The 26,418-nt window shown below is 39.3% G+C and overlaps 1 protein-coding gene and 1 long non-coding RNA gene across 2 annotated transcripts in view; both read left to right on the forward strand.

The window, feature by feature from the left end:
- The first annotated feature begins 1,001 nt into the window (after positions 1-1,001).
- On the forward strand, positions 1,002-7,188 carry LOC125486267. The gene is made up of 3 exons (XR_007264939.1): positions 1,002-1,108; positions 6,649-6,686; positions 7,029-7,188. It is a non-coding gene; the product is annotated as an uncharacterized LOC125486267 (long non-coding RNA).
- An 8,478-nt stretch (positions 7,189-15,666) lies between these two features.
- The window catches only part of matn1 (matrilin 1), a 27,520-nt gene continuing 16,768 nt past the window's right edge, over positions 15,667-26,418 (forward strand). The window contains exons 1-3 of the mRNA XM_020510294.2: positions 15,667-15,772; positions 18,796-19,139; positions 25,329-25,551. Of these exons, the coding sequence (XP_020365883.2) occupies positions 15,667-15,772; positions 18,796-19,139; positions 25,329-25,551 (673 nt within the window). The remainder of the gene's footprint in view (positions 15,773-18,795; positions 19,140-25,328; positions 25,552-26,418) is intronic.

The raw sequence follows: 26,418 nt of genomic DNA on the forward strand, positions 1-26,418 counted from the left end.
TTGAATGTAATTCTCTTGCGTCTTAATATGTACATACCATATTCACCTCATCATGACATGCATTAACAAGTAGCTTTTCATTTTTTTTTCCAAGGGTGGTGGCATGTATAGGAACTTTTTTTTTCCTTTTGCACTATAAGCTGAAATATGGAAGTTGGTCTGCTATATAGCTAAAAGTTGCAGGAGAGTTTTGTAACTTGAAGATTAAGTGAAATTTGTGGTTTACTTGTACCTGTACAAGACTGTTACTTTTTGGAGCAGTGAGGTGTTAACCTATATGATGTAGAGTGGCACCAGGAGTTTTTTTAGTTAAGTTAAAACTGCCTAACGACAGCCTTGGGATTGGTCCAGTTGTAATTTACTACAAAACCACAAGTGCAGTGCAGTCAGATGTCCAGAAGCTTGCAAATAATGAGTATGCCTCGCCATTTTTGAGTGAAAGAGACTGAAAATAATTGGTTCTAATACAAGGGAAAACTCAGGACCACTATCAGCTGTTGAGTCAAAAATCATACAATCTTGTTTGCACAATAATGGATCACCATCAGTTAAAAGAAAATCAAAAGAATTATGAGAAACAATTCAGCACACTTCGTCTGGATTTTTGAATGACAGGATTTGTTTTTCCCTTCTATATTTTTCCAATCTTATCACTTCTTTCAAACTGTACAATGCTATTTATCTGCAGTATATCTGTGAAGGAACAGAACAAGTGAAAGGGGGTTTAAAATTCAAAATAAATACAACAGCCATAGACCCCAACAGGTTTCACTCTTGGCTTTTCAATCTAAACAAATCAGGGTAAACTGACTACAGCTCATCAAAGCTGTTAGTAATATATTACCTCTAACAGTTATGTACATCATTTAATTTGCAACTTGGCATTTGTGCTACTTAAAATTGTGTAAGTTTTTAGTCAGACTCCCGGCCTGATACCTAGGAAATAACATGAAAAATATTTAAATGGTAGTTGTACCTTGACACAATTTTTTTTTATTTTTGTCTGTAGTCTTTCTTCATCTACTCTACATGGAATTGCTTCAAGTTTATTAAGGAATTGGAACAGGAGAGCAGCTTAGTTGACACTCTTCTTAATCTTCGTTCTCTGGTAAGAATCATTAAGGTTATCGTGGCTGAATGATTTTGCGGGGGGGAGTAAAGAGATGAATATATCAGATATGTTGTCTTTCTTCATTTGTGTATGATCAGTAGATGTGCATCCTAAAATGCCACTTGAGTTCCCGCAACAGATGTGCATAACATATGTTATACTGTTATTGGGAGCTGAGGGTATGGGATTGAGTGTGAAGCCATGTCAGTGGCACAGCAGTTTAATTAAATTATTTTCAATTTCTGTACTAGCTTCACAACCACATGAATGAGTTTGCATATAGTCTTGTTATTAAATTACTTGTATTACTGATTTATTTTAGGACATTGCAATATATTAGCCATGGTAACATCGATATTTAGATTCGGATGTACAGCACAGAAACAGACCCTTCAGTCCAACTCATCCATGCTGACCAGATATTCTACACTAATCTAGTCCCATTTACCAGCATTTGGCCCACATGCCTCTTAAACCCTTCCTATTCACACACCCATCCAGGTGCCTTTTAAATGTTGCAATTGTACCAGGCTCCATCACCACCTCTGGCAGCTTATTCCATACATGCACCACCCTCTTCATGAAATCCTTAGGTCCCTTTTAAATCTTTCACCTCTCGTCTTAAACCTATGCTGTCTAGTTTTGGACTCCCCTACCCTGGGGAAAAGACCTTGACTATTCACCCTATTCATGCCTCTCATGATTTTATAAACTTCTATATGGTCACCCCTCAGCCTCTGATGCTCCAGGGAAAATAGCCCCAGCCTATTGACCCTCTCCCTATAGCTCAAACCCTCCAACCCTGGCAACATCCTTGAAAATCTTTTCTGAACCCTTTCAAGTTTCACATATTTCCTACAGCTTTCCAATTTCATGATCGTCTGTAAATATTTTAAAATTAAAGCTCATTGTATGCTTGTGCTTGTTATGAAACATTAGTAAAGCACCATGTTGATTAATATAAATTTATAGTGCCCCCAATCTCTTCCACACTGCTGACTCTGCTTGAAATCTTCCTCTGTCTCAGCAGTGTGGCTTATATATTCAAAAATGTCAGGATTTCATGTGCAGAAGGCCAACTATAAGCATAGAAGGGTGAGCTGTTAAATGTAATGGAAACTAGTGAAGCTTGTATAATCAAAACTACATCCTCCACTTGTTTGGTATGTAGAAACAAAGAAAATTGGCCTATGAGCCTGCTCTGCCATTCAGCATGATTATGGTTGACCTTCAGCCCAAAATGGCCTACCATGTATCCTGAGGCCGTGACCCCTTGTTCTGCACCCCGTCAAGAAAATCATCGTCCAAGGATCTATCTATCAAGCCCTGTCAAAGTTTTGTATGTTTCAGTGAGATTCCCCTCTCATTCTTCTCAACTCCAGCGAATACAGGCCCAGTCAACTCAATCTCTACTCGTATGACCAACCTGCCATCCCAGCTATCAGTCTGAGGAGCCTTTACTGCATTCCTTTTATGGCAAGTATATCTTTTCCTCTGTAAGGAGAGCAATATAATACACACAATACTCTGGGTATAGTCTCACCAAGGCCCTGTAAAGCTACAGTAAGACTTCCTTGTTCCTGTATACAAACCTTCTTGCAATGAAGACCAACATACCAAGTGCTTTCCTAACTGTTTACTGTTCCTGCACCCTTGCTTTCAATGATTTGGTGTACAAGGATACCCAGGTCCCTTTATACAAAAAAAAACGTACAAAGAACTGCATATGCTGGAAATGTGAAACAAAAATAGAAATAGCTGGAGAAACTCAGTAGGTCTGGCTGTATCTTTGGAGAGAAAGGAGAGTTGACATTTTGGCTCTTTTGATCCTTCTTCAGAACCTTTGCGTTCATGCTTGCAACCCCAGTTCTGAAGAAGGGTCACTGGACCTGAAATGTTAACTCTGCTTTCTCTCCCCAGATGCTCCCAGACCTGCTGAGTGTCTCCAGCTATCTCTGTTTTGGTTCCCTTTATACATCAATATTTCCAAACTGTTGAAATTTAAATAATACTCTGCCATTTTGTTTTTCCTACTAAAGTGAACAACCTCATACTTATCCATTATTATATTGAAATTGCAATACATTTTAGACTATTCAACTTGTCTAAATTACTTTGAAGCCTTTTTACATTCTCTTCACCCTCAATCCTATTTAGTTTTGTTTCATCCACAAACTTGAAAATATTACTTTGGATTTCCTCACCCAAATTGGTGTCTATTGTGTATAACTGGGGCCAAACACTGATCCCCACAGTTCCTCACTTGTCACCGCCTTCCACTGTGAAAATGACTTATTCCTCTCTCTGTTGCCTGTCTGCCAACCAATTTTCAATCCATGCCAGTTTATTCCACAATTCTCACATGCTTTGATGTTGTACACTAACTTCTTATGTGGGGCTTTATCAAAAGCTTTCTGAAAACTAAATCTACCATACTCACTGGTTCTCTCTCATCTATTCTACTGTTTACAACCTCTCAAAAACAAACATGATTTTCCTTTCATAAGCCACATTGAGTTTGTGTAATCCCGTTGGTGTTTTCTGTGTCCTATTTTCTCACCTTTTATAATAAACTCCAGCATTTTCCCTATTATTGATATTAGGCTAACCGGTCTGTAATTCCCAGTTTTTTGTCCCTTTTTTAATTTGTGAGGTTGTATTTGCCACCCTCCAATGGCTGTACTAGAATTTATAGTATTTTGAAGATGACAGCCAACATGTCTACTATTTCTATGTCCATCTCCTTTATTACGCAGAGTTGTAGATTATTAGGCCCTGAGGATTTATCATTTTTCAGTTCCTTTGATAACTCCAGCATTTTGTTTTAAAAATAATAGTGATCTCCTTTAATTTCTGTTTCCTAGTAGACCCTTGCTTTCCTAAAATTTCTGAGGAATTGAGTTAAGTCATCTATGAAATTATAACACTGGAGAAGTTATTTAATTACTGTGCCATTTCCTTGTTCTCCATTTATCAGTTCTCCACAAGGAGTCTACAGTTGTCTGCTAGAACCTTTTTTGTACTATGAAACTTTTACAGTCTGCTTTTATGTTACTTGCAAGTTTTCTCCTGTATTCTGTTTCTCCCCTCTTAATCAACCTCTTTCTTATGGAGTCATACAGTGCAGGAACAGACTCTTTGGCCCAACTTGTCCATGCCGACCAAGTTTCCCAAACAAAAACTAGTCCCATTTACTTACATTTGGTCCATATCCCTTTAAACCTTTCCTATTCATTTACTTGACTAAATGTATTTTAAATGTTGTAATTGTACCTGCATCTACCATGTCCTCTGGCACTTCATTCCATATACGAACCATCCTCTATGTGAAAAGTTGCCCCTCCGGTCCCTTCTAAATCTTTCCCCTCTCACCTTAAAAATATACTGTCTAGTTTTGAATGCCCCAACCCTAGGGAAAAGACCTTTGCTATTTACCTTATCTATGCCCCTCATGATTTTATAAATCTCTCTCTATAAGGTCACCCCTCAACTTCCCAAGCTCCCAGCCTATCCAGCTTCTCCTTTTTACTCAAAACCCTACAGTACCAGCAACATCCTGATAAATCTTTTCTGAACCCTCTCCAATTTAATAATACGTAGGAGCAAATTACTGCAGGTGCTGGAATCTGTACTGAAAACAATAATGCTAAAAATAACGGCGGGTCAGGCAGCATCCATGGAGAGAGAGCAAGCTAACATTTTGAGTCTAGATGACTCTTCATCAGAGCTGATGTGAAGTATGGAGGGGACCGCATTTATACTATAGTGGAGGGTTGGAATGCTGGGGGAGAAAGGGTGCTGATTGTGTAGATTAAGTGATTGGAATGTAAGAATGGCAGGACAATGGTGTGTCTAACTGTCAACTGGAAAGAACAGATGATCCCACTGGAGTCGAGGGGTGGGGGGGCACAGGGAGGGGAGAGAGGACGTGGTGACAGACAATTCAACAAATAAAGCAAAAGGGGAAGAAACGGGAGTGAGTTCACTGAAGGTGTTGAACTCAATGTTAAATCCAGAAGGTTGTAAAGTGCCTTGTCTTAAGATGAGATGAGATGAGATGTTGTTCTTCCAGTTTGCGCTGTGATTTGTTGGAGCATTGTGGCATGCCAAGGACAGACGAGTGAGCATGCAAGCAGGATGCTGTGTTAAAATGACTGGCAACGGGAAGATTGGGGTCATGCTTGCGCACAGACTGGAAGTGTTCTGCAAAGTGGTTACGCAGTGCAGTGTGCATTTGGTTTCTCCTGTGTAGAGTAGGCCACATTGAATGCTGCGAATGCAATAGACCAGATTGCAGAAGATATAGATGAAATAATGCTTCACCTGGAAAGACTGTTTAGGTCCTTGGATGGTGAGCAGGGAACAAGTGAAGTGGGCAGGTGTTGCACCTTCTGCGGTTACATGGGAAGATACCGTGCGAAGGGGGTTTGTTGGTGGTCATCAAGGAATGGACTAGAGTGTGCCACGGGAAAGGTCCCAATTAAATGCAGACAGGGGGAGTGAGATGTTTGGTTGTGGCATTCTGCTGCAGTTGACTGAAATGTTGGAGGATGATCCCTTGAATGCTAAGGCTGATGGGATGAAAAGTGAGGACAAGGGGGACCCAATCACCCTGTTGTGAGTGATGGGAAGGAGCAAGGGCAGAAGCACGGATGATAATTCGGATGTGGTTGAGGGCCCTGTCAATTACAGTGGGCGGGAAACCACAGTTATGGAAGAAGGAAGCCATGTCAGCAGTGCTGTTTTGGAAGGTGGCATCATCTGAACAGATACAATGTAGGCGAAGGAACTAGAACACGAGATGTGAAGAGCTGTAGTGAAGGTAGCTTTCGGAGTCAGTGGCTTTGTAGTGGATAGCAGTGGACAGTATCATCCCTGAAATGGAGATGGAGAGGTTAAGTAAAGGAAGGGAAGGGTTGGAGATGGGCCATGGGAAAGCTATAGTTGGGTGGAAATTGGAGGGAAAGTCAACTAATTTTTCAAGGTTTTCAATTTAATAATATCCTTCCTATAGCAGGGCAACCAGAACTGTACACTACTCCAAAAGTGACCTCTCCAACATCCTGCACAACCTCAACATGATATCCCAATTCCTATACTCAGTGGTCTGAGCAATGAAGGCAAGCATGCTAAACATTGCCTTAACTACCCTGTCAATCTATGAGGCAAATTTCAAAGAACTATGTGCCTGAACCCCAGGTCTCATCCTTGCTGTAGGAAAAATCATTGTTCACTTCACCTCCCAATTCCACCCCCCCCCCTCACCCTTCTACCACCACCAACACCTATTCCAGCCTGTAAAATCATAATAATATTGAAGTACTGACATGTCTGCTCTGTAGTGTTGATTTAGTTAACTGAAGGGAGATCTGAGATGATGTCTAAGAAACTTTGGTTTCGATTTGTTCAATGTCAAAATACGTACTTGGGCTAGGTTTAACTTATGCATGTCAGGCATGAGAGTAGAATTCCCTAAGGCATCAACTTCTGCCTTGAATATTTAAATTGTTTTTCTTGTCTTTGGGTTTTCCAAACAGGACAAATCTCCGCAGGAAGATAAACCGAAAACTCAATAGTGAGTATAGTTCAGTATAGAGAGTTATAAATTATCTTGATCAACTATAGAGAAGAAAACGCTGATAAATGTGAACCTTAGGCAGATATGTAATTGTTGATGAAATACTATTTTTAGTGCATCCTCGAGATCCATATGTGTGATGCTTCTTTTAAAACTAGAACATACCATTAGTGTAATGAAATTGTTATTCCTTCTGATTCATCTTTGAACTAGAGAGATATTTTAACCACCATTTTCAAATTCCATTCTCTTATGTATTTGGGTGAATTAAAATATTTTCTGATTTGAACTGTATTATTTAATAACATTGTGTAATGAACCACTTAATTTTGCAACTAGACTCAGCCACCAGCATATGAAGACGTTATGAAGTTGCCATTATATGAGGAGGTTGTAGAGGCACCAGAAGAATTGCCACACAAGAAGTCTCCACCATCGTATACACCAAAGTAATATACAGTGACCAAATATGAACGTGTCTGTTCAGTACCTATTGAAATGTTAGCATACAATATAGTATTAAGAACATGCTGAGCTTTATAACTGTCCTATTTGCATTTTTTGGCAGTTCAGTGAATTTTATAATTGTTATGCTTGTGATTTTTGAGGAGCTTATTTGTTTTGCTTGAGTAAAATGGAAATCATAAGATCAAAACCTGCTGAAGTGAGGGGATTTCAAGTTCAGATGGGTATCATCTGTAGTATATGTTAAATTTCTAATACTGGCTCTGATAGCTATTGGTGACAATACTTGTGTGTTGGAATTGACACGTTGAAAGTATGTTCCAGTAGTGTTGATACAGATTGCATTGAACTATTAGGTAATAGACTAGATTTTCTATAAAAGAAACAAAATACTGGAAATGCTCAGAGCATGGCTAGATTTTCTACTCACCTATGGAATCCATCCCAACATTTCTAAATTGATGAGTGTATCTCCTTTCAAAATCCATCAATAGGTCATTAGGAGTGAATTTTAGATAGATGATAGCTACACACTTTCAGTTAGATTTTTTTAAAAAATAGAAAGTAGTAAACATTTGCTTCACAAAGTTACAGTGCCTCAAAAGTATATTTACCAGCTTAAAAAAATCATCTCCCATCATGTTTTATTTACCTGATAGATGTATTTTAAGAGCTTTACTGACATTAAAGTATACTTTTAACAGTCATCAGATGATGTTCAACTCTGAAACTGCTTCCTAATGGCTTGGATGCTGCACATAAGCATTGTCATTCCAGGCTGGTTTAGGAATCCTTAAGGTCTTTAACAATTTTTTTTCACAATTAACCATCATCTTATGGAAGCTATAACTACTGGATAAGCACACAAATCATAACCTCTCTAAGCACACTGCATTCATATGTCTCCAGTACAGTCACTCTTCAGTCAACGAATGTATAGATTGATTAAACTACTTTGCAGAATGGTTGCATATATCAATAGAAGGTGATTCAATGGGGTTTGACTGTAGAAGATTCAAGCTTCAGTGGATTTGTGTCAAGCGCGAAATGAGCTATTAGTATTCCAACTGAGATACATCAGGAAAAAACCTATTTATCAGGTTGCTAAATGAGTACCTTATGATGAATAGTTCCTATTAAACATATTCTAATTACTTAACTGAAGGTAAACCACACTTAAAAGTATTGTAATATCTTACTGGCAGTGGAAAAGCTCATACGTTTGAATGAGACTGAAATTAAGATTGGATGAAAAATATTTACTCTGTAAGCTAAAGATCAACAAATTAAAATTGTACTATCTTCTAACGACTGATCTAAATGTTGCTCCAGAGTGATTTATTTTGATCTAAATGTTGGTGCGGGTCGGATGGATGGGGTGTGGACAAGGACAAAAATACTTTCTTCACAGAATTTTCAGTGGAATCATAAACGAGTTCTTAATATGTTCTTTTAAAAAAGTAAGAAATACTGCTCCCAAGGTCGAGTTAGTCAAATCCATATTAAGTGTTTTCTTTCAAAAAATAACCAGTTGGCTTTGTTCTTGTCCATTTGAAAGGATAATGTATGAAAACTTTACAAACATGTTTAATGAGTGTCAGTTTTTGACCATTGTGTGTTTACTGTTGCATTTTGAGACATGTGATAGCTATGAGGTTTTGGTATTGTCTTTCCTGTTTGCTATTTAGTGCTGACTCAGCATTTTATTTTTCTATATTACTGCATTCTACAGTACTTGCAGCTGAGTCCATTATAAAATTTTCCATTTATCTGTGATCTATAAACCATTTGAAAGGTGATTTCAATACTAGCTGCTTGTGTTACTTAAAATCTACAGCTCCTGAAAACAAGATATAAAGCATTAAAATTGTTGAGACCTCAGAGGATCATTTAAGTGTACTTTTTTAAATTTGCAAAGTAAAAGTGCAACAATTATAATGTAATCTTTGTATTTTTGAAAATTCACATAACATTTTGAAATCTGTGGTACATTTTGGCTAAACTGTGGCAAATGCAACTACCCTCAAATTTCTGTGCAATCAATAACATTATTTTTAAAGTTGGTTCTGCTTCTGTAAATGGAGATTTTTCATAAATAAATTGCACAAACAATAGCATTTTGTTGAGTTGTTTAAAGATCTAAATTGTTGGAAACTTTAAGCTCATATGCAATGTGAGATCCCTGTACAATGATGCATGTTAATTTATAGTGTATGGAGCTTTTACCAATACCATCTTACTTTTTATCTGAACAAATATTTTGGTTTCTGGAGCAAGTCTATAAACCGAAGAATATGCATAAAGTATTCTTAGCATCCTGACAGCACTTCCACCTACATCTGTTTAAATCGTTGTTTTACAGGCACAGTATCCTGGAGTTTCTGTTATAGGTGTCATCACCTATCTGGGTGTAAGTTCAGTTCAAAACTTTTCCAGTTTTGACAAGTGTTTACTTCCCCTAAATTTCTGCTTAATTATTTGCATATTGGTGAACATAAAACATGCCATGAATCAACACTTTATACTCTTTTTCACATTTTAACAAAGATCTCTAGCTCGGGTTGCAGTTGGAGTTGTGATACCTCCCAGCATCAGGCGAACCAACCATCAACTTCAACATTTTTTTCAAACTTGTGTGAAAACATAGCTGAATATACTTGAATGGTAAATACCACTTGTGACCTATTTTCAGCTGTATTAAGCAAAGTATGCATATTTAAACTAGTGTCTAGTTCACCACTTTGACTGACCTGATTTTAAATAATTGAAAGTGACTTTTGTAAAATATATAGAACCATATGCTATTTTTGCAGGAGTATAGTATTTTCTGTTACTAAATTAAAATACTATGTACAAAAGCTTTTAAAACTTGCCTTGTGTGTCCTTGTGCTAAAACATTAATTCTAAGAGCCTCCTTTGAAGGCCTGCAAGTTGGTACAATAAGCATAAACTTGAGTCGGCAATTAATTTGATTAGGGCATGGTCAGTTTTGTGGGCAGAGCTGGCTTCTGGCTCAAAACTTGAACAAAAACTCCTTTTTGCAATAATTTTAAAATCGGGACCTTTTGCACTGCACTGGCTGATTTGGAGTGAATAATGGTGAACAAAATAGTGCAACCTAGCAGAAAACCCAGTTCGGAGTTTTAACTTTTAAGATTCTACTCTTCATAGGCAGAAAATTTTAGTGGTATAAATAATGGCCCAGATTTGCAGTTGTATTGGTGAGACTGTCAGTATTCACCATTGTAAAGCTGTGAAAGTGACTGCAACTTCTGATATCTACAATTATATACACAAATGTGGAAATTCAAGCATTGCTGTCAGTGTTTTTTTTTCTGTTCCTCCAACTGATATCATATTGAAGTCCACACCCGTTGGAACTCAATTAAAAAATCACCAATTCGATGTGAACTTCCATATTTTGAGAAATTAATTTTACTGTAGAATCACCTTGAATAAATTAGAGTTTAAAATTGAATTTTATAAGCATGTTTTGTGATGATTTTCAATTGAAAGTAAAATTGAATGTTTGTGTGACTATGCTGTGGTTGTTTGCCTGACAGCAAACCTAGGTAGTTTGATTATTATAGATTATTAGACTCATTGTTTTCCTGTGAAAAGATTTAAGGAATTTATGCCTGGATGCCATGTCAGCAACCTGTATTCTAACGTAGTTAGACTCCTGAGCTCAAGTCAAAAAAAGGTGCTCAAAATGTCCAATGGTAAACAGTTGTGCATTGAACTGTCCATTTAATTCCATGTTAAAATAGAGTTGGGATCTAAAAAATCGGCATTTCTACCTGCATACAAGGCCACTGTTGCCCTGGTGATGGATTTTGACATGGGAAGGCTATAGAGGAAACGATTTGTGATATCAGGTTGCAGGGTTTCATAAAATATCGCTGATATCACAGACAAGTTAATTTGTGTTGTTACCAAGCATAAACGGGTGAACTGACTCCCTCTTTTCAGCCTGTTTGGTTGGTCACCACAAAAGTTTAAGGCTTATTTAATCTTTTATCAAACTAAAATGTTAATTGTTCTTACCTTAAGCAATGACGAGCCAATTCACGAGTTTAAGTGGAAGCATTTTAATATCTGCTAACCCTGAGAAAAACAGTAACTATATGGTTGCAGGCTTTCATACAGTCACAAGAACCCCTACACAAACACAAGTACAAAGCTGAAAGGGGATAGTCCAGTACAAGGAACACCATAGAATATATAGTTTAGCGTCCGTTATTTGTCTTTGGGTATAATGTTTAAACTGAAGGCTACAAACTTGCTGGTTTCCTGGTGCAGTCAGCAGGAGTTGTCCACTCTGCTATTTCTCTCTCGTCATTTCTTGGAAACTGGTTCAGTTTCTTTGAGCGTGAGAGAGAGACAAGTAAAACCATCAGCTTCCTTTTCTGTAATCTTGAAGCTCTCAAAAGCTGTCTTGAATTTCTGATTTCAGTGCAAATTTCCAAAAGTTTTTTTTGATGGGTCTGTCTATGACAACAGTAGCTCAATGTCCAGTACTTCGCATTTGTTAACATTTTCCTAAAACTGTAATTGGTTCCAGTGGTTTTCTGGATTGGAGGGAGTCTTGTTTTAACCAAGCCCCTTCCCCTGGGTGATAGTTTTGTTCTCTTACCTCCATCTTGAGATGGCTTTGTAGTTTCTAAGCACTTTACCCAGTTTCAATTCCATTTGCAGGAGTTTCAAGCAGTTTGAAAATGTTTAAGATAATGTCTTAAATAACATTGGTGTATTGTCTTGTGACAATTTCCCACAGTCTGGCAGATAGAGCAAAAGCCTCTAGAAATGAGGGTGATTCGAAGGAACAAATTTGAGAGGAGTTAAAAGGGGGCTGGAAGATTTGTCTAGCTTTAGCTAGAGGGAGAAAAGTGTGCACTTGAAAAGACATTCTGGAGTTGAGTTGCCAGGCTGAGAAAGGAAGATAATAGAAGTAAGGCTGTGGGAGTGAAGTATCATTAGACTGATTCTGGGAGAATGTAATGTCTGTGTAACACATACTTGATGGTGTGTTTATATATTGTTAAAAGTTCTGTTCTATAGTTTGAAGTATAAGTTAACAGCCCTTTAAGACATTCACTGTAATAAACAGATTAAATGAAAAATCTTGCTATGTAATCTATTCGGGTGTTAACTGGAAGTTTGTCATAGATACTGAATCAATTCAATCATTACATTATGATATAACTTTGTTTTTAAACAGTATGCTAAATCATAATAGCTGAACAACCCCTGTGGGCCTGAAAAACAATCTTTCCAATTCATGCTAAAAAAAATTCCATGAAACTATGTTCTTAAAATTATATTTCAGCTGTTTAAAATGAAATGTAAAAGCAAAAATTAAAATGTGCTACTACCTGATCTAAGCTAAATAACACCACTTTGCAGTCCTGAGATTCCCTGTAGTTTATGCCAAAATGAAATTCACCATACAGAGCTTTCAATTTATTGCTGACCACAAAATCCAGCCACAGGGTTATGCACTAGCAATGAGGTGTAGAAGACAAATGTCCTCAGCTATAATCAGTGAACTGGAACAATACTGAGATAACAAGGTGTAGAGCAGGAGCAGAACACAGCAGGCCTTTCTGCTCCTCTGATGCTGCTTGGCCTGCTGTGTCCATCCAGCTCTACACCTTGTTATCTCGGATTCTCCAGCATCTGCAGTTCCTGCTGTCTCTGGAACAATACTGACTTGTGGTATACCTGTTTTTGTAACATGATCTTAAAGTATATGAAGGGGAGTAATGTGAACTTTTTTTTGGAACAAGACAGGTGACTCCGTTATTAGGAATGCCCAGGTTAGGCTGGTACTAAGTATCTCTTCAATGTCAGCTTTTACTTTCACTAGACTGCTGTGTTTCTGGGGATGGGAAATTGGGTCTTTCAGCTTTCAAATTCTAATTCTCCAGCCATCCGGCTTGCCTTGATTCTGCCTGTTTGTTGGAGATGTGTATAACCTGAGAAAAACAGAGGGCCTGTTACAGTTGGTGAGCGCCTGCTTAGGAGCTGGGGAGCATACTGACATTTTCAAACATGGCATCAGGTGGCCGAGAGATATAAACTGAGGGATCGACTTCTCCCTGGCCCTTGTAGAACTCGAAACGGCCTCGGTAACCAGACCGAGCGAATACACCACTTCTTGAAATGACACCCATCTACCACATCAAACTCTCGCTGACAAAGGGCCAACTCTGCTGAGACCGCCAACTCCAAAAAGCAGCAATGTAAGAGGCACCTGCACTGTAACCGCGTACTCCCAGACCTTTTTAAAAGCCGATTGTATATTAGTCTATTTCACATACACGAAGATCTGTTGTAAAATGAATTCCTGGAAAAGTGTCGGACTAAGTCAATATTTACCGAGCCGGAGTTTGTTCCTGATTTAATCAGTAGCGGTGCAGTGATTTCCCCCCATTGCTGAATAGAAGCAACTTTTTGTTTGCTTCGGGGCAACGAAAGATTTCACGGAACGTTTGCTGAAATTGCTCTTGCAAGTGTTCCAAATTTAAGGGGAGGGCAAATATTTAAACGGCTTGACACTTGGAGCACTGTTTGCAATTCTGGTTTTCGTGCTGGCAAAAAGATTTGGAGGCACCAGGCAAGGTGCACAGAAAAAAACTCTAGGCAAGGAGCTAAAATGTTATTGCTACCGGGAAAGACAACTGGGCCGAGGGTTTCCTCCAGAAAGAGCGGTTACCTACAAAATAATGAAGGAGTTTGAAGTTTCCCCATGTGGGGTGTCTAACACTTGAGTTCATAAATAGCCATCAGTAAACTGGATAGCACATGTAATGGTTAAGGCGAGTAGCACAATTCCTTCAGCGTGAATCTAGGGGAGGTTGGGGGATATATTTGTTGGAATACAACAAAGAACTACACATGTTGGAAATCTGAAACAAAAACACAAATTGTGGGAGAAACTCAGCAGGTCTGGCAGCATCTGTGGAGAGAGAAACTGAGTCACCGTTTAGAGTCCAGTGACTTTTGTTTTAAACTTAAGCGGTTGGATGAACATAAACACCAACTAAAATGCGTTGAGCCTGTTTCCGTGTTGCCAATAGCAGGAGTTAAATACAACTGAAGTCATTGAAACCTTATTTAAAACAGATTTGTTATAAGTGAGAGAAATTGAATTTCTTCCCGTTTGCCTCCTAATAAAAGAAATAAAACCAAAACGCTGCAAAACTTGAATCAATGAAGCCGGGGAATGGGACAATGTTAGACTTTAAAATCGTTTCTCCAAACGAACATTATTAGCCCTCATTACCCATTTAAGTGTGTTCAGATCTCAATATAATTCTATTTAATTATTTTATTCCTTATACCCTAGCAAACCTGGTGTTATGCTCTGAATGTGTAATCTGGAATGGAACCGCATTGAGGACTGCTCCATTCATGGATTCTGAAGTCGGGCGAAGTTTGGAACAGGCCTGAAGTGATGGCATAGAATTGGGAAGAATCACATTGGCCGTGAGGCATCTCTGACTTCAAAAGCACTGCTTGACCTGCTGAGTGTTTCTCGCTGTTTATATTGTTGTTGTACGGAATGTGAAGGGCTTTACAAAGTATGTTTCTTTTTAATGATCAGTTTTGAGAATAAGCCACATCGTGCCCAGGTACTAATGTGCGGCTGGCAGTGGGGAGGCGAGGTCATTTTAAATACTGTAAAATGTACAAAGGGACAGAGGAAGCTACACACAATTACAAACGCATGCTGTTAGCGAAAGTCAAACACAGGGATGGGAGTGAACTTGAGAGTAAACTTCGGGTCTGTGTGCAGTAACATGGTTAAGGATGCTGCAGAATACACTAATTAGTGGCATAACAGTACACTCATGTTCCGACAGTACATTCATGTTCCAGTGTAACCTGCCCTTTATTCGCCTCTGCTGCTGGCAATCCTTTTCGCTTAAATTAAAAACCAGGAAAAAGTTGAGGAATTCGACTTTATTTGTGAGATTTTGATCCCATTCCTCCCGATTGTACTAATAGTTTTTACAAAATACAGGCACCCACCAGGTGGTAAGGTTTGAAGTGTACTGGGTTAGGGTGTTAAAAAGAGACATTATTAAAATGTAAACAATTACAACAAAAAACACAAACCCAGCACTCCATACCATCTAAACCATCCCTACTTTAAAAACTCCAAAAGAACATTTATGTACTGACCAAAACCGTTAAAGCTTCAGTTTGAATGTCTTCATCCACTCAATCATTCTAATGTTTTTTAACACTTCATTCCCTTTTCCCCTGCTTAATTTATGCCAGTCTTAGTCTGATGACTTTTTTTTTGGCTTTCTTATTTATAAACGGCCGAAGGCTGGGGGATAATTTTGTCAAAGAGTTAAATGTCAACGTTTTTCCTGGAGCCCCTTCAGGTATTCCACACGTGTCAGGCTGTGTTCCAGCCTCTTGTTAATACCTAGAGCAAGTCCCGCTCTCTGTCACACTCTGTCTGCAGCGTGAACTCCTGCAACTGCTTCTGGTCAAGATGACGGGACTTCTCAGTGGATTGCTCCTCTCAGCCCTAATCCTGGTTCAGGTGAATGGCGTACCCAAAGTCCAACCTCTCAGATCTGGTCCACAGGTTTCAGCTGGTAAGAGGCTACGCTCCTGTATCGTTTTTAAAAAGAGACAACTAGCTCTAAATATTAATTTCACCTGATATTTTTACATCTGATGATCCCTTCTCGTCCACAATGTACAAGGAAAATCACCAGTCTTTTTAAAAAATCTATTTCCCAATTTTGCAAGATTCGTTTTCTTAAATCCAGGTCACGACTTTTCACTGACTTGAAATACCTTTGGAAGAATATAATGTCAGGGAAATTGTGGCACTGGTGAGGCTAGTGCAATTTGAGTTCAGAAATTACCGTAAAGGCAGCATTTTGACACTTCAAAATCTTCAAACTGTTTTTTCTGTGCATCACATGGTCTGTCCTTGTCGTAATTTAAGGCTAAACTCCTCTTGATGGGTTGAAGAGTAGAATTTTACTCAAGACATGAGTAAAATTCTCAAGGTGCACTGCAATTGATATTTAAACTCAATGTGCAGACAAATATTCACACTCTTGTAGAATTAATTAATCCTAATAATGTAGCAATCTCTTGCTCAAAATGCTGAGGAATTGAAGTTTTTGGTTAATTCCCTGCAACTTTATGGAAATGTCGAATCATTGTGCAAAAACGTCTCTTCAACACAAAGGACAGTTCAAAATATCCCAAAGATATTTATGTCAATTGGGGCACCCAATTGCTATCAAAGTTGAGATGGATTATCTCAGCAGAGACCAAATGAAGCCAGGGACCTTGCACCTTCCATGTCTGTATGGTATTGTGCCACAATCCAGGAGCATTTACCCACTCAATAATTAGGAAAGCCCACAACAGAGCTGGAATAGTGATGGATTGTGTGGTTGTTGGAGGGAAGAAGTCAATGCAAAGGATTTTTTGCACACACATTACCACAGTTGGTAATTAGACTAAAGTTGGTGTTGCAGATATTCCTGGCATTTCGCTAGTCCCTGTTAATATTGTCAATGAAAAAGAATAATAGTGTGATCTATAAAGTACCTGCCGCCAACATCTTTAGCACTCCAAAATATTGTTTTCACTTTCACTGTAATGTTGAGTTTGGGCTTGGCTAACATAATCAGCTATTCGTTTTATCATAGATTGACATGTGAGGAAAGGATAACAAGGTTGAGCCTATTCTAATTGGAGTTTAGAAGAACGAGAGATGTTCTTACTATAACATATGAGATGGCGGTGGCGGAATGGGGGTGCTTGGCTGATGAGATACTGAGAGGGAATTCCCTCATGAGGGAATGTAGAACAAGGGGGGGCACAGTTTCAACAATGTGGAAATGAGGAGGGCTTTCTTTTCTCAGTAGGCAGTAAACCACTCATCTTTGGAATCCTTACTCTAATGCAGAGTGGAGGCTAGGTTTTTGAGAATATTCAGAGGTGATTTATGCAGATTTGTGATCTATGAGGGAGTCAAGGGTTACGGTGGGGAGCAGAAGTGCAAATCAAAAGGGGTAGCTGAGGCAACAATTACTACCTTAATTTTACTGAATAGTGGAGGAAATTTGTGAGATTGGTTGAACCACTCCTAATTCTATTTCTCATCTTTATGATAATGTTGGTTCCTAATTAAGTTTCCAAATGATCAACAATGATTTGTTGTTGCTTTCCAAGACATTGTGCTGTTTACTGTTTCTAATAGAAACAATGAAACTCTCCTGACGAGTTAGTTTGCAAGCAGCACACTGTCAAGTCACATCAAATAAAATGCTTAAATTAAAAGGAGCTGAGATATAATGGTTAAGAAGAACCAATTTCCCTCAACAGAATGGTCAATAAACAGGGGGCATTGGATAATGTACTTAGCAAAAGGTTTTGAGGGGAATTGAGCTTTTCACCCACAGTATGGTTAGAATTAGGATCACACTGCTTAAAAGGGTAGTAGGGGAAGAAATCCTCATTGCATTTAACAATATCCCTACATATGCTTGCAGTGCCATAATCTGGAAGGGCTATGAACTAAGAGCTGGAAAGTGGGATAGCTCTTTCAGCCAGCATGGGTCACAATGGATTAAATGGCATCCTTCTACACGAGGAATTTTCTATGTTTCAATCAATTTCAAATTGACTGAGTTTGATAATCAGAACGGATAGTCAGGAAGTAATGTTTCTTGTCATCTTGCCCAATGAAAATCCCTAGCTTTTGCAGGAATTGGTTATAATACTTCATTCAATTTAACTCTGAGGAGATGCTTTTGCAAGACCCTAGCACTCTGCAATGGAGTGCAGAGAATGTGCTACCAATTTATAAACCCACATTTGTTTAAAAAGAAACATGCTGTATCGTTATCTCCATAGTGGTTCTTTTATTAAAGGTGCTGTTAAGGTGAGAAGCTTAAAATGATTCATTCTGGTTCATTCCTGGTCTGCAGGGAGTGGACTGTTTCCATCAACGTTTTAATAGGGAAACTTCACTTGCCCTCAGTGCCCAAGCTACAGTGACTCCAGTGACACCTGCTGGAAGATGAACTACAGACAGTTGTTAGGAAGAGAGGGGACAGGCTTTGGTGCAGATCCTCTCACAATCTAATGAACTATTGAAAAGTATTCTCTAATTTCATACATTCAAGGACAGACTATCGGGTGACATGCCAGAAGATGAGATCTCACCATTTTGTAACATAAAGCAATGATTTCAGAAAAAGAACAGGGAGATAAGGTTTTCAGTGGAACAATTAAATAAAAGCACAATACTACAAATGCTGGAAATCTGAAATCAGGAAATTTCGAAGAAACTCGGCAGATCACGGCGCATCTGTGGACAGAATTAATGTTTCTGGTCCAATTTGACCTCTTAAGAAGTGAGGAACAGTCATGTACATTCACTCTGTTTCTCTCTACACAGATGTTGCCTGACCTGCTGAGTTTCTCCAGCACTTTCTGTTCAGTAAAACAGTACCTTCCATGATACTAGCAAATGTTTTCCTTTTATAGATGAACTTTAACATGCTATATTAAACTTTAAGACTGAACTTCTTTAAACTATTTCTGTTTTGCTTTTCCTCACTTCTTTCTTTCCTTCTTTCTCTTGCAGGTCTGTGCAGGAGTAAACCAACTGACCTAATCTTTATTATTGACAGTTCTAGGAGTGTACGCCCATCTGAATTTGAACAGGTGAAAGTGTTTGTATCTCAGGTAATTGAATCTCTTGACATTGGTCTAAATGCCACCCGCGTCGGGGTGGTTAACTACGCCAGTACCGTCAAAAATGAGTTCCCCCTCAATGCACATCGCAACAAGGCAGGCGTCCTGCGAGCTGTCTCCCAGATCCAGCCACTCTCCTCTGGTACCATGACTGGCCTCGCCATCCAATTTGCAACCAACATTGCTTTCAGTGAGTCTAATGGGGCACGGGTCAAGAATGGCGCAGCCAGCAAGGTAACTATAGAAATCTCTTTCTTCAACTGGAAATGAACAATGCTTTTAAAAATCTTTATAATTTTCCTGTTTTAAAAAAAAGTACTAATTTAAATTCAGTCAGTATAATTATATATTTATATATATATGTAAATGTAATTATCTTCATGGTTTCAGTAATGACCAGGTTTCAGGGGCTTTCAAAGTGTTGTGTCGTATCACTACAATAATTTCTCAACTCCCTTCTGAGGACAATTGTCTATTCTCATCAAATGGCCTGTGACAAACCTGATATCTTGCCCACTGTTCCTGGTGTTTTGGCAGTCACAATGCATAGTGCAAAGATTTCAATTTTTTGTATTTGCTATTTACTCAATGCCAATGGCTATCTTAGCAAGAAGGTTTGAAGATCATTTTGCTCAATAATCTTTAAGTGTAAGCAAGTGTTTGAATTGTTTGACAGATCAATAGTAAAACCATTTTTAAAAATATATATATTCATGCATGGGATATGGCATTACCGGCTATGCTAGCAGTTATTGCCCATCCCGACCTTCCCAGAGCGCTATTAAGAGTCAACCACATCACTGAGAATCTAGAGTCACATGTAGGCCAGACCAGATAAGGATGGCAGATTTCCTTCTCTTAAGGACATTCATGAACCAGATGGGCAATCAATGATGGTTTCATAGTCATCATTCGACTAGCTGTCCTTTTAAGTTTCAAATTTGTATGAGGTTCAAATTTCACCATCTACCATGGTGGGATTCAAACTCTTATTCTCATAACATTAGCCTGGGGTTCTAGATTAATTGACGAATGACATTACCACAATGCCACCAACTTCCCCAAAAATGTGGCATTGTAGATGATTAGTAGGAATGCCAGTAACAAGTCCGTTGTGGCCCATGTCCACTCTTCCAACAATTTAGAGATACCTAATATTCCAAACTTCTTGCCATAAAGGAATCATTACCTTTAGGATCAGCAGAACCCAGCGCTGCAACAAAGGTCTGTAATTTGAGAACAGTGCGTGCATTCAGGAATTTTGATTCAAGAAAAAAGTAGATGTCTTTTAAACAGATTGCACTGTCAATATTGTTTTATTTTGTGGCTGTTCAACGCTCAGGTTGATTCCACAGCTTCATCTACTAATATGGATCAATGGATGCTTCGAACTTATCAATGATAATTCAGTATTCAAGAAGCCATTTGTCATTGGCACTCAAAGTGCTTTCAAATAGGTTTGGTTTGGTTTCTCAAAGTTAGGTCTCACGCAGTGAATCTTAATCAGTCCCTGCTGTATGGATCTCCCCCAATTTAAAAGCCTTTTCATTACAATCACATGTCATTGGTAGTTTGGTTTTCTCCCCTCCTCTCTTGAATGGCAAAATCTCCCTTACATGTATCAAATCATAGGGTCATACAGCACGGAAACAGACCCTTTGGTCCAACCAGTCCATGCCAACCATAATTCCAAACTAAACTAGTCCCACCTGCCTGTGCATGGCCCATATCCTTCCAAACCTTTCTTATTCATGTACTTATTTAAATATCTTTTAAACATTGTAGCTGTACCAGCATTCACCACTTCCTCTGGAAGTTCATTCCACACACTAACCACTTTGTGTTAAAATATTGTATGCTGGCTTGCCTGAAACTCTAAATTTGAATAACCTAAATGAAATGTTGTCTGTGGCTGTCTGACCTTAGGAAGCATAAATGTAAAACCTGGACTCATTCAGTGTAAAGAACCTGGGATCCTTGCAACCTAATCCCTGTGTACAAACTAATATCCACCTCCGAGTCTGAAATCTAATCCAGATTTCAACTCCAGCTCCAAGTATTACTGGCTACTGTCAGAAAAATCTCACCAACAGCAGGAGTATCAAGTTGACAAGATGACAGTCCAGAAAGTTTAAAAGGTGGAAAGAGAGGCAGAGAGGCTTATGGAGGGCATCCAGATTTTAAGACATAGTAAATGAAAGGCTTACCCCCACTAATGATGGAACAATTAAAATTGGTGTTGCATAAGAATGTAAAAAAGAGCTAACTCAGGATCACTAGGAGAAGCCAAGCCTCCAGAATGAATAAGAAAGGGAACACTGGGTGTCAAAGAACAAAAACAAAGTTGCTGGAAAAGCTCAGCAGGTCTGCCAGCATCTGTGAAGGAAAAAATAGAGTTAACATTTCGGGTCCGGTGACCCTTCCTCAGAACTCACTGACACTGACTGTCAAAGATTGTTTTTTTCATTCAAGGGATGCGAGCATCACTAGCTGGGCCAGCATTTATTGCCCATCCATAATTGCCCTTGAGGAGCTGGTGGTAAGCTGCCTTTTTGAACTGCTGCAGACCATGTGCTGTAGGCACACAATGGCAACCATACAGTCAGGAAGGCAGTTCCAGGAGTCTGACAGTGAAGAAGCAATAATATATAGTTCCATTTGAAGATAGACTGTTACTTGGAGGGGAATTTGTGGTGTTCCTATGTATCTGCTGCCCTTGTCCCTGTAGATGTAAGTGGTCATGGGTTTCAAGATGCTGTCTAAGGAGCTTTGATGAATTTCTGTAGTACATCTTGTTGATAGTACACACTGCTGCTACTCAGCGTTGGTGGTGGAGGGAGTGGATGCTTTTGGGTGTGGTGCCAATCAAATAGGATGCTTTATCCTGGATGGTGTCAAGCTTCTTGAGTGTTGTTGGAGCTGCGCTCATCCAGACGAGTGGAGAGTATTCCATTACATTCCTGACTTCTGTCTTGTAGATCGTGGTCAGGCTTTGAGGAATCAAGAAGTGAGTTACTTGTTCCTAGGATTCTGGCTCTTGTAGCTACTGTATGTAAATGGTGTATCCAGCTGAGTTTCTAGTCAATTGTAACCCTCAGAATGCTGATAGCGGGGATTTGGTGATGGGAATGCCATTGAATATCAATTACACTGTGCTAAAATTCTGGTAAAAAAATGAATTTGAACTGAAGATAGTATAAATGCTGATCTCCACGTAATTGGTGCCAGAGGAAGGGAATGTTAAATAATATTAAGTTTTGTAGCCTTGGAGAAATATGGAGGAAGGACAGAGGAGCTCTGACCGTAGGAGTAGCAAAAAGAAAGTTAGAATCCAGAGGTCATAATCATGGACTGCACAGAATGAGACCATTCAGCTCAGCGAATCCATGCCAGCCTCCACAGAACAACGCAATCCAATTCCCCACTTGGTCCCCAGCCTGTAAGTTGATTTCCTTCAAGAGACCAACAGTTTTCCTTTTGAAATCATTGATCATTTTCAACACCTTCATGGACAGTGAATTCCAGGTTATTACCACTCATTGCACCAAAAATGTCTTCCTCACATTCACTCTGCATTTCTTGCTTGAAATCTTCAATCTATGTCCTCTAATCCTTGTACCGTTAGCTAACTGAATGAGATGTTCCCTGTCCATCTTATCTAAGCCGAAAACAATCTTGACCATCTCAAATCTCTTCTGAATATCCTTTACTCCACAGAGAACAACCCCTGCCTGTTCAACCTAATCTTGCAACTAATGGTCTCCCCATCCCCCTCCAATTGCTAAAACAACTCTGTTAAAAATAATACTTGCACCCTCTCAAGGACTTTCACATTTCTCCTCAAGTGTGGTGCCTAAAACTGTATGAAATTCTCTAGTTGGAACCATAACAAGAGTTTTATCTAGTTTCAGTGCAACATCCCTGATTTTGTGCTTCATGCCTCTAGTTATGAAGCCCAAGATCCCATAACCTTTGCTAATCACTCTGTCAATATGTCCTGCCACCTTCAAAGATTGATGCACATAAACTCCCAGGTTTCTCTGCCCCTTCATACTTCAGCTCTAAGCCATTAAATATTTATTGCTTCTCCCCATCATTTCTGACAAAATGCCTCACATCACACTTCTCAGCATTAAACTCCATTGCCACTTGTCTGCCCATTTTGCTCGAACTGCTGCAATCAATTCATATTCTTCTTAGTACTCCTTCAAGTTTCATACCAGTGGCAAATTTTGATATTTACTTTCTATTCCTAGATGCAAGTCATTTATATACAGAAACAAAAATGCACTGGCCCTTGATGAGCGACATCATCACCCTCCAGTTTGACAAATAACCAATTATCATGACTTGCTGCTTTTATTCCTTAAGCTAATGTTTTATCCAATTTTGTTTTATCCACTTGCGGGACATGGTGTTACTGCCGGACCTGCATTTATTGCCCTTCCCTAGTTGCCCTTGAGAAGGTGGTGTTCAGCTGCCTTCCTGAACTTCTGCAGTCCCTGTGCTGTAGCTAGACCCACGATGCAGTTAGCAAGGGAATTCCAGGATTTTGACCCAATGAAGGAACCATGCTATATCTCTAAGTCAGAATGGTGAATGGCTTGGAGGAAATTTGCACACTGGCCTTTTTACTCTAGAGGCCTCGACTTTAATAACCAGCCTTTTCCATAGAATCCCTACACTGTGGAAACAGGCCCTTCAGCCCTCAGAACATCCCACCCAGACCCATTCCCCAAACCCACCTAATCTACACATCCCTGGACACTATGGGCAATTTAGCATGGCCAATCCACCTAGCCTGCACATCTTCGGACTGTGGGAGGAAACCCAAGCACCCACAGGAAACCCACACAGACACAGGGAGAATGCGCATACGGCACACAAACAGTTGCTGGAGGGGGAATCGAATTCAGGCTCCTGGCACTGTGAGGTAGCAGTGCTAACCATTGAGCCACCATGCCGCCCTCATAATATGGTACTACGTCAAATACCTTGCTAAAATTCGTATAGACAACAGCGACTGCATTTTGTTTATCTACCTTCTCTGGTACTTCAACAAAACAAAATCAATTAGGTTCATGAAGCATGATCTATTTTTCACAAAATCCTGCTGGCTCTACTTAATTAACTGAAATCTTCTCAAATGCCTTCTTTGATTAAGGATTCCAGAACCTTATCCACCACTGATTCTAAACTAACGGAGTTTGTAGCTGCAATGTCCTTGCACCTTTTCTTGAATAAGGGAGTCACATTGCCATTCCAAACCTGCCACACCTTTCAAGAGGATATAGTTAGCAGCAGCTTCCATAACTTTAGAAAATAGTGACATAAGAGCACTATAGCAGGAGAAGTAAGTATAAGGATGTTTTTAAAACTTTATGCATGGAATGCGGACATCACCGGCAGGACCATAATGAATGTAAGCAATAAATATAAGAATAAATGGGATAGAAATAGGGAATAGGGGATAGAAATAAGGAATATTTCTAAGGAGAAAAAACAATGGGCTGGCAGTAGCACAGCCTGAAAAAAACATTGCGCAGGATTATAAGTATCAGGCCTTTGAAGTGTTACACTGGTACCTCATTACATTCAGCTATTAAGCCCCAATTACTTTGCACATCTTACAAAATATTGCCTTATTAATCATGTTGTATGCTTGTGAAGATGTGAGTTTCTCCCTGCCCAAACTCCACACCAGGAGAGTTAGTGTGATGCTTTTGAAGCCTCCTATTGGACAGTTTCATCATCAACAACAGAACAAACTGATAGTATTCCATATTCTTCAATAGATAAAACACAGGCCAAAAACTGTACTCAGCTCACCTATAATATTAGGAATCAGACAAAGTAACTCATTTAATGATTGCTTTGCGGGTAAAGGTCCCCAAACAAATAAAAATAAATATCTATAAATGCTTAGTTGCCAAAATGATGTGTTAAATGTATCTTTTATTCCCAACAGCTTTCTTGGAACCAGGACCTCTGTTTCCTAATGTGTTGTACCCGCACTGATCAGCAATTCTGTGGCCAACTGTATTGTACCCCACCCTAACCAGGAGGACAAGTTTCATTAACGTGCATCAAAAACATAATTCTACCTAAAATCCCCAATGGTCAGGATAACAATCTGATCTGATAAACTCTGCCCAGAACTTTGGAACTGTGTCCTCGGTGTACCTCTGCTGAAGGGCGATGCCCACTACTGGTGCCAGGATCATTTCTAAGGTTAACCATTTTGAGAAGCATTGAGTAACAGTACATTTGCAATGGGTATTGATTATAATTTGCAGGCACAGATACATGTGCCTTTCTGGATTCACTTTATCACTAAGCAAAACACAGCAACAGAATAAAATCAATCCACTCATTCATAATTACTGCAAGAAACTGACCATTTTTGTGTCCACCCACCCTCAGGTTGCCATCATTGTGACCGACGGCCGGCCCCAGGACCGAGTGCAGGAGTCAGCCACTCGAGCCAAGCAGAGTGGCATTGAGATATTTGCCATTGGCGTGGGCAAGGCAGAGATGAGCTCACTGCGTGAAATTGCCAGCGAACCCCTGGAAGACCACTTAGACTATGTGGAAAGCTACAGTGCTATCGAAAAACTTTCCAACAAATTCCAAGAAGCCTTCTGCGGTGAGTAAAGCACCAAAAATTGGAAATTGGTGTCATTCTCATAGCATCAACCGTTAAAAGGCAGCTGCAGTGTTCATGTCCATTAGATCATAATTCACAGTAATAATACTGATCATCAGTGTTTGCTCTGAACTAGTATCCATCCTGATCAGCTACTCCAGCAGCTCTCCTTCTGTTTGCAGATTGGTTGTGTTTCTTGATGATATAATTCATTGTAATTGGAACTGGAATTAGTCAAGGGTGTTATCACCAGTCCTCTTCACTGTCTATGCAGAAACAATGATTAACAAAGTATTTGAAGACACATAGGTTGGCTTTGAGATTGTGGGGTAAGGCAGTGGAAGAATTGTAACACCAATTATATGGGGAAGGCAGTATTTACTGAAGAATAACTAATCGTTAACTTGAAGCATTTTGTAAAGAGCTCTTTTTTTCACTACCATCACTGGAGAGGCCAGCATTTGTTGCCTATATCTTGAACTCAGCAGCTTGCTGGGGCCATTTCAGAGGGAAGTTACAAGTCAAGCACATTGCTGAGAGTCTGGAGTCACATGTAGCCAACAGATTTCCTTCGCTCATGGATATTTGTGAGCCAGGTGGGTTTTTATGACAATCAATGATAGTTTCATGGTCACTATTACTCAGTTTAGCTATATATTTTATGAATTGAATTTAAATGCCATCAGTTAGTGGGAGGCAATGGCCTAGTGGTACTATCACTAGACTATTAACCTAGAAACTCAGATAATGTTCTGGGGACAACAAGGTGCAGAGCTGGATGAACACAGCAGGCCAAGCAGCATCGTAGGAGCAGAAAGGCTGACATTTCGGGCCTAGACCCTTCATCTGCTCCTATGATGCTGCTTG

Source organism: Rhincodon typus, chromosome 27 (assembly GCF_021869965.1).
Source record: "Rhincodon typus isolate 14 chromosome 27, sRhiTyp1.1, whole genome shotgun sequence".
NCBI lineage: Eukaryota > Metazoa > Chordata > Chondrichthyes > Orectolobiformes > Rhincodontidae > Rhincodon > Rhincodon typus.